The 9,726-nt window shown below is 37.8% G+C and overlaps 1 protein-coding gene across 1 annotated transcript; it reads right to left on the reverse strand.

Moving 5' to 3' along the window:
- BET1 (Bet1 golgi vesicular membrane trafficking protein) lies at positions 1-9,386 on the reverse strand. Its single transcript, XM_025471333.3, has 4 exons — positions 9,194-9,386; positions 5,301-5,425; positions 2,466-2,522; positions 1-1,163 (listed from the first exon to the last, which is right to left on the reverse strand). Exons 1-4 carry the CDS (start codon positions 9,210-9,212, stop codon positions 1,008-1,010), a joined length of 357 nt encoding a protein of 118 aa, XP_025327118.1. The 5' UTR covers positions 9,213-9,386; the 3' UTR covers positions 1-1,007.
- Positions 9,387-9,726: the final 340 nt, after the last annotated feature.

The raw sequence follows: 9,726 nt of genomic DNA on the forward strand, positions 1-9,726 counted from the left end.
TTTCGTTAAAAATTTTATTTTTAGAGCCCGTTATTGGGCAAATTCCAAATGGTAGCAATACAGAGTATTTAAGAACATCTTAATATTTCTTTCTATCCATCTTTGCTTTCCTTTCTATAAACATATAGATTAAAGCAACTTAACCCCAAATTCAATGCCCGAGTACTTTCAATATCTATTTTGAACACATAATAAAACAGAGGCAGTTAATTTTATTTCCATTCAGAGCTGAGTAATAACTTTAGCTTCACATTATTCTGTCACAAAGGATAACCAAATGGCCTACCTAAGTAGCTAAAAATCATAAAACTATTATACGCCAAGTCAATGGTATGTATAAAGTCAATATAAAACAACAACTAGACTGGTATACATTTGTTTTGGGCCCTAAGGAAATGTGCCAAAGTAACAAGCTTTAGTGAAGGATGAGGTCATTGGGCAGAGGGAAAGAGGAGTCATGTCATCAAATTTTAGAGGAATGCTGTAGGTAAAAGGAAATCAGCCTACAGTTTCAACCAAATATAGGAGGAAAGGGGAGTACAATATCAGGGTCGATGACAATTAAGAAAATACATATACCATTCCATCACAAACTTGTTCACTACCTGAAGAGTTCAGCACCAGGCTCTCCAGGGATTCTGTTATTCTCCCACTAAGCTTCTTCACATGGAACATAAACCTACATTTATGCTAACAGAAGCGTTTTGTATGGCTATTTAATTTGACAGCGAACAACAGGAAAAAGAATTATTAGGGCCACAATGACTTCAGGCCATCTTAATACCCCTGAAAATAGGGGCAAAAAACGAGTCATTAAGCAACAGTATTCAAGGAGCGCTGTCTTATCTAAGGTGATTTACAAAACAAGTAAAATTCAGTAATCCTCAATGGAAAAAGTCGTAATATTTGAAAATCAGGAATGTTTTGATGCTGATTTTTTTTTTTTTACCAAAGTGGTACTGCAAACAGTTAAATTGGAACAAATTCCAAACTCACACTTACTTGCATCACCTCAGTTTAATAATCCAATAAATGACGAAAAAGACAAACAATGAAAACAGCAACATATAGCAGAGCAGCTTTGTTTGGCTCCCTCTAGATAAAATCTTCAGTTTTCCCATAGTTTTACCTAGAAATCCAGTTGTAGAATCAAACTGTGAATCCTGTGAGGAGAAAAAGAAAACAAAATAGTTAAGATTCTAATATTCCACATATGCACATTTAAGTAATTGAATATACAGTTATTAGAATACATTTTTAATGATATTTTTAGTGTTTAATCAATTCAGTAGTCTGTTTATAACTTGGGTAATCAAGTCTGATTACTCCGTGCAAAACAGAGTAATTCTCTCAATGAATAAAAAGCTCTTTCATTATCCAATAAACATTTCTTTCAGCACCAGAGTAATTCAAAATCCCAAACTGTTTAGGTCTTTTCCCAATCATGTGAATTAAAAAGCATTAACAATAAAGGTATGTAGTTCATCTACTATCATGCAGCTGTTTTCTCAGCTTTTGTTGGGGCGGCACTGCTCTCCAAGGTCAAATGGTTGGTTGCGTTCAGTAATTCAGTACAATAATTCATCTAAAATTTAATATAGTTAGCAGTTAAATGTACTTTACTTTTAAGATCCTTTTATTTAGATTGCTGACCTTGAAGTATTAGTACAGTCTATCGAAACTTAAGAGAATATCCTAAGATGTAAAGGTCCCAGTATAATGATAGCCTTTGCACAGCTCAGGTTCTATGGAGTTGTCATATCAGTATTTAGATTGGGAACCAGGCATAAATATTTTCAGGTTTCCCCGGTGACTCTAATGTACAACATCCATAAGAACTTTGCTTTCAATGTCACATTTACTTTTGAATACAATTTTAAAAGTGGAGAAACTAGGGAAGGTCCAGAGAAGTGACATCCAAAATAAACACTGAAGAATGGAAAGAGGCTCCACAAGAAAAGGTGTATGTTGCTGAGCTCCCTTAGACTTGAGATAAAAGGTTCTGGGATGTTACTATGTTCAAATCTTATTGACTTGTTCAGAAGTGATCCTTAGGAGATCAAGCAAAAGAAACAGACTCACAAGTGAAAGACATTCAGTTGGTTGGATATGAAGTGCTTTTTGATTACATGGTAGTCTATACCCATGGAGATCTAGGAGAACACTCAAAATAGTCTTTTGTCCTGAGTCTTTAACAGTGTTTCTAAATTATAAGGTTAAAGATACAATGGCTTCCACCTCATCCTTTCAATTGTATATATTAGGCAAGATGAAAAATGGGGAAGTAAATAAACCGATTATAGTTATTTCAAAGCAATGAAATATAAACAGGGAGGAATCCAGGATTTATAATCTCTAGATTAATTTCAAAATGGATAAAAGTTAAAATGATATTATTCCTGATTAACAGACTAAATTGAGAATATTAGATCAAATTTCTTCAATTTAAAGTCATAACCACTTACCATTTCAGCTAATAATTTATTTTGATGTTTAACCTCATGGCCTATTTCAATGGAAAGCTGTTAAAAAAAAAAGCACATACATGATTATTCATATGAAGGTACTTAATTGTTATAAAGTAAGAATAATACCATTCTAAGCATATTCATTTTCTCAAATAAAACAGTCTTCTAAAAATACAAAATACATATACCTTCTTCTGATATTTTTTTCCACTGACATAAAAGGAAAATGGATTAAGAATTTCTACTGGGCAGCCCGGGTGGCTCAGCGGTTTAGTGCGGCCTTCAGCCCAGGGCATGATCCTGGAGTCCCAGGATCGAGTCCCACGTGAGGCTCCCTGTGTGGAGCTTGCTTCTCCCTCTGCCTGTGTCCTCTGCCTCTCTCTCTCTCCTGAATAAATAAATAAAAAATCTTAAAAAAAATAATTTCTACCCCATCCGACTATGGATATTATTTCTCTGCTCTTAATTTTTATTTCAACCTTAATATTCAATTCCACCTTTTAATTTTGGTCCATATCTCTCTCTGGGTTCTCTTATCCATTCTTTTGCATGCTTTTTTCTTCCTCTCTTTATATTATTCTACAACAGAATTTATCTGTATATTTTATTCTTTACATTTTAAAAGATATATTTCAAGTATGCATATCAATTCAAATCTATATTAAGTACTTAATACTTTTTTAATGAAATGGTACATTACTTTGAATATATAACCTTAACTGGGTATTTATTTAGATTCCAAAAGTATTTTTCTTTAAAATAGGACAATAAATTGGAAAAAAATTGGCAAGTTATGGTTACCTCCATCCCGAGCTATGCAGAAAGAGGCTGAACCTAACAGAAATACTATTTACATGGTTAGGGCTGCTATTCAGACCAAAACCTATGTAATACCTTACATGACAAATTCATCAAAGGCTTCACTTCCAAAATATTTGGATAAATTACATGAAACAAATGAAAATCTTGGCAAACCACTGCAAATATTCCTCTGAACTTATCTTGTATGGAAAGTATATGGGGTGATATGGACAGAAAACCACACTAGAATGCTACAGATCACAACATGAGCTTTTTCCCCAAATATAACAATTCAGAGACTATAAAGCTAAATAGCACAAACCACCTACTTTCTACAACTGTCAATCATGCCAAGAAAAGATATTTCCAGGGGGGAAAAGCTTTCTCTAACAAGGAGCCTAAATTATCAACGTTGGAGTTAAAAAACAAAAACCACTGCCCTGGTGGCTCAGTGGGTTAAGCACCTGCCTTTAGCTCCGGCCATGATCTCAGGGTCTTGGGATCCAGCCCCTCACTGGGCTCCCTGCTCAGTGAGGAGTCTGCTTCTCCCCCTTCTTCTCCCCCTCCCCCTGCCCATGCTCTCTCAGATAAACAATTAAAATCCTTTAAAAAAAAGGGGGGGGTAAACAACCAACATTTAATTAATTCCCTTTAAATGTTGATTTTCTAAATTGTTAACATTATATAATATTACTTAGTTCATTGATCAACTCCTTTTGATTTAATATGACTTTGAAAACAATACTTGTTGCAGAATGTAATAGTCTCCAGGCTGAATACAATTCTATTTTCCAAAGACTAATGAAATACCAATTAAGTTTTGGCAACACGAGCTTCTACTGAATGCTCTATTAGTGTACAGCATGTTTAATGTAATATAGAATCAATCACATATGCTGTTAAAATCACCTTTTTGTAATTCCTTTATTTGATACATATTAAGTTCAATGCCACCAATAAAGAATTATGCTTAGGTGCTGTGTAAAAGATAAAAATAAGTATAAAAGAAAACCCTACATTCTGGTAAATTTCTTTTACAATACAAATCATTTACATAGCAGGTTCCTATTCAATACATACTAGAGAAATGGTACAAATGGTCTTATGTTCACATGGAAAAAAAAGTTACTTTTGATGTAGTAATCAGGTAAAGCTTGCAAGAAGAAAGGAGTGCAGTGAAGTGGAAGGTTTACTATGGGCAAGCCATCAGCCAATATAAGGAAGGAGAGGACACCTCTAAGGCAACGGTCATCAAAGATAAGGGGGTGCAAGTAACAGCATACACACAACACACAAAGTACTCTAATTTGTCTGGCAGAAAACATACATTCCAGAAGTGTGGGGTATAAGGTCTGAAAAGCTTTGGACAATCTTTGAAAAACCTATTTGATCAAGCTACAGAGTGTGAATTTCATTCTTACATCATGAGAAGACACTGGAGACATCTGGGAGCATATTTAAAAAACATTCCAAAAAGATGGCTGTGGTGACAGTATGTAACTCAGAACAGAATGTGTAAAAAATGAGGAACAGACAGGTTAAGAGGCTCTCTCAGTAACTGACCTAAGAAAACCAAGGGATAGTATCAGAAATAGAAAAGTAGAAATAGAAACAGAAAGAAAGAAGCACAAAACTCAGTGACTGACATCAGGTACAAAGGTAGATATGTGAAACACTGAGGTGTGTAGCTTAGGATACAAGAGAAGAAAAGTCAGGAGAAGAGCTGCTTGGGTGCAGGAGATGGACTGCTCTGAGACATTACTACAGACAACACACAATGCTGTAGATTTACCCACAAAAACCAGAAGTTTTAAAAAAATAAATAGTTGTATCACGTTTTGACTGGCCACATGTTCTAATCTACTCAAATCATGTTCAAATTTTGAGTGCGTTTTGACCTTGCTGAATTATACACAACTTAGGTAACTGAATTCCTTAGTATTATGCCAATAAAAATAGTTTATAAATACATAACATGTAAGTACATAAATACACAAATTTCAAAGTACAGAACATCTGTTAAATACTCACAGATTTTATAGCAGTTACTTTGCTTCTGAGACTTTCAGTGAGTCTCTCATTTTCTTCTTCACAGGCACTATATCCACTGTTAGCATAGCCATAGTTCCCATAGTTGCCAGGAGGTACTCCTTCACCTGCAAGGATCAGAGTCACAGTATAGTTGTAGCGAAAACAAGCCACTTTTGAAACTTTAATAAGAAAGAACCAAAAAGGACCCCTGGAGGGCGTTGCAGACCACGTATGTCTATAGTATTCACACTTCAAAGGAATTTTAAAAATTAATAAACAGAGATCAGAACAATTCTTTCTAATGACCCCTTCTAAGCAAAGAATGTTCAATTCATTTTTATACTTTTTTATTGATTGCTTATTGATTGCCCACAGGACGCTAAAATAGGCACCGATATACAAGGATATTCAGGATATATTCTCTGCTCCGTAGAACTACAAATTTTAAAAAGAATCTAAAAGTAGTAGCATAAACTATCCATTGAAGAAGCTTGGCTATGAAGGAAAAGGAAGAAAGAGGATAAATACAGCAGGAGGGAACTCCTGCCTGTCCTTTACTGTCATCTCTTTCTTTTAAATAGAAGAGAGCTGGGATAACTTATGGAGAACATTAGCTGAAAGTTAAGAGGGACATGCATTCACTCAACAAATATTTCAGGAACTCCTATGTGTCAGGAACTCCTACTGTTTGGAGCTGATCTTCTATGAAACTGCACTGAGAATACAGTCACAGCTTCTGCCTAATAAAGTGCTTGGTATTCATCAAGCGATCAAACAGGTGGAATGAGCCTTGAAGAGTGAATCTATATAAATGTGCTAGAAAACTGAGACAGGGAAGCATAACTGAGGGTGTTGTTTAACCACTTTTTTTTTTTTTTTTTTTAAAGACAATTGATACCATCAATTTTCTCAGTAAAGGAAGAGATAAGGCTGTCTTTAAGGAAAGGTATCATTTGGACAAAGCAGTAAAGAGCATAATGGGGGAAAATGACTAGGACTACGCAGGTCCTAGGGGGATAAAATGATCCTGGCTGAGACAACATACTGTGATGGTATCAATCCTCCTGGATGTGTGATTTTTCTGAAGAAGAGCTCATCAGCCTGAGTTAGCCTGTAAGAATCTGGATGGTTGGATTGATCAAGAGTTTGATCAAGAGGTTTACAGTGTTGGGGCTAAAAAAAAAAAAAAAAAAAAGAGCCCCAAGAGGCTGAGACTGCTTGCCAAAGGAGAAGCTGGATATAGGGAATGTGGGGACTTACACTGGACAGGGATAGAAGCAGTTTTCAAGAGAGAAATGAGGGAAAGGGATGATGCACAGACTAAGTCTCCATAAACTCAAAGAGCAGATGCAGCAATAGGGACAGTAAAAGATGGAAGGACAGGAAGTAATAGTCTGTGCTGGTAGCTGTAAGATAGTTGAGGTATAAATAGGAAGTTCTTTCAAGACATGGTGCAAACCTCACTTTCTCCTAAAGGCAAAACTCCCTCTTAATTATTATAGTTCTTACTGTACAGAACACTAACATCACACTCTAGATGATACTATAAGGGCAGAAACTAAATTTGTTTCACTCGTGGGTGTATATCCCCCACAAATGTGTACACACACACACACACAAAATAAGGCACTCAATAAATACCTATAAATGAATTAATAAATAGACTCTGACTTCATAGTTATTCATCTTTGAATGTACCTGCCTTCCATTCCAAAAATGGAATCAAATTTGAGGGCAGAGACAGTGTCTCATACTTTTTCTATATTCCCTGTAACTAATGAGTACTTTATATGCAGCAGACACTTACACAATTTCCACCACTACAAAAAACACAAAAAATGTTAAACAAGTATGTTCCAGGGAATAAAGAATTGCATTCCTCAAATTTTCCTTCAATTGCTGATACACTATCCATAAAACTCTCCAATACAGTAGGAAACATAGGAAAGCTAGTGAATGTCAAAGATCATCCTCGGCCTTTGTCCATTTAGACAAATGCTACTTCTTTAGGGTAGTTTCTATTAATAATTGAACCAAATCACTTAGAGATTCATGGGAAGTGTGCTACATGAGCATCTATCAGCTTCATTATTTATCTCAAGTTTAAAATTCAGGTCAATACACACTGATACTCAAAAAAAAAAAAAATCACACCAATGTAAATGATAGCAATAGACACGTAAGTAAGCATCTTTCCACTCAACTACAAGGAAGCTTGGGACAAAACAAAACAAACTCTATCCTAGAGATTCTAATATAATTAGTCTGGGCTGCAGTCCAGGTATCAATGCCTTAAAAGCTAATGTACAGTTAGGTGATTCTATATAATTAGGGCTGAGAACCACAATTTCTCAAGTCTCTTTTCTGCAACTTATCACGGCACATTGCTGCACAAAAACATTAAAGGAGGCCAAAGGATCTATTGATGAGATGTAAACTCCTTGGCCGGGCACTCCAAGATCTCCTCAATTTGGTTCTGGTTCCATGACTCCTACTTCAATCAAACTGGTGTAATGATAATCCCTTATACACCATTCATAATTCTAGTCCTACAACTTTTGGGGCCTATGAGAAGGGGTAGGGGAGTCTTGCTTCCAACTGGAACTCGCCTCTCTCATCCTCTGTTAATCAAGCTCTAGTTCAAGTTCTTATGTCTCTACAAAATGTGCAGTGCTCTATATCTGAAATCCGAGACACCAGCTGTAGAACTTACTCGGTATTGGGATGTACAACTCTCACCTTGTACTATAATTCATCTTTTTACATGTTCCTACTCAGCAACTAGACTGGAAGCTTTGGGAACACAAACAGAACCATACACAACTGTATACCTAGAGCTTACTCAAGTACCACAACAAAGGCTTGTTATCGTTAATAATGATTAAAATAAAACCATGTAGGCATATAAAACTAAACTGCTCAAAATTATTTTGTGTTCTCTACAATTTACCTGGCCAACTTTCTTTCTATGATCCAAGTATTCATAAAAGCTATTATTTTTCAAAAGCTCTTTTTCATACTTTTTTTTTTTAAAATCAATGAACAAAGTCTAAAGTTACTGGCAACTTTCACCAACTTTAAAAAAAAAAACCTTTTTTTTTTCCTTTCTCCATTTTACTGTAACCACTGAAAAAGGCAACATTATCTTTTTTCAAGTATTCCACATATTTTCTCAGGTACACTGTGGCTGATTGAGCAGGCTTTTTTTTTTTTTTAAATCATCTCTTAATAGCTTCAAACCCCACAAAATGCTGTTTTATTAGCTGTGAGTTATAACGACCCCTTAAAAATCCTTGTGCGTGGTGAACCTAAGTCTTTACAGCGGAACAAGACTCAGAGAATGTTCTGTGTAAAATGGCCTTTGACCCCGATGTTACATACCACGGCCTGTAACAGTAATGACGGGTACTTTTACCTTTGTAACCCGCTGTTACCAGATTAATACGACTGTTATTAGCGCTTCGCATGCAACGTTATTCTTCGAATTTCGCTTCTGTACAAAAAAACTAAGCTCCAGGACGAGTAGAGCACGAGACACAGAAGCCAAGCTCGGGGGAAGCTCAGCGGGTTTCGTAATCGGTCTCGGACAGTCGGCAACCCCCAAAACCCTTGGCAATTGGATCAGCACCTGTACATACCCCGCCCCCACGCCTCCACTACGCTCTACAAACCTACCATTCAAACTTGGAACTGAACCAAACTACAGGAAACCCCGAGGATCTGGGGCAAATGGTGTGTTTCTACCGGGTACCGCCTCCAAAGACTCCTCCACACATCCCCTTTCGGGCCCAGATGCCAGTGACATAAGACTGGTCCGATTTCCTTCCGCGTCCCCGCGCCCAGTACAGCCAGTTCGGGGGCCCCCGAACTTCGAACCTCGGCCCTCTCCTTACCCAGGCCTGCACGCCTCATCCTGCCAGAGTAGGGAAGAAAAAAGCTGATGGAGGGGTGGGGAGGAAGGGGCCAGGGGACCCCGGACGGCGTCTTCAGTACCAGGGCCCAGAGAACCTCCAACTTCTTTCCCCGAAGCGCCACGACATCACTGGAGTCTAAACATCGCGCCGGCTGATGGCGTCACCCAGGAACTTCTTACTGCCTCGCGAGGCGGCGTGAATGGCATTCTGGGAAATGTAGTTCCCCGTCGACAGGTAGCGAGGCAGGGGCGTGGCGCGAACCCAGCTGCTGGAGCGGCGGATGCTGCGACTTGGCTGCTGAGCCTGCAGCTCCCTGGACCTCGCTCTCAGCTTGTCGCCGCTCCCCATCCCTCCCCCCCCCCCTCCCCGAGTTTAACACCATAGGTCTGCCCTTCTCAGACCTTGAGAGGATGGTTGACTCATCTTTCCGGCCTGATTCCTTCTCTTACTTCCTCTGACCTCTAGAGTCAGCTCAGGGAAAGTCCCGGAAAACTCGATCGGAGTTTCTGATC

The sequence above is a fragment of the Canis lupus genome, chromosome 14 (genome assembly GCF_003254725.2).
Source record: "Canis lupus dingo isolate Sandy chromosome 14, ASM325472v2, whole genome shotgun sequence".
NCBI lineage: Eukaryota > Metazoa > Chordata > Mammalia > Carnivora > Canidae > Canis > Canis lupus.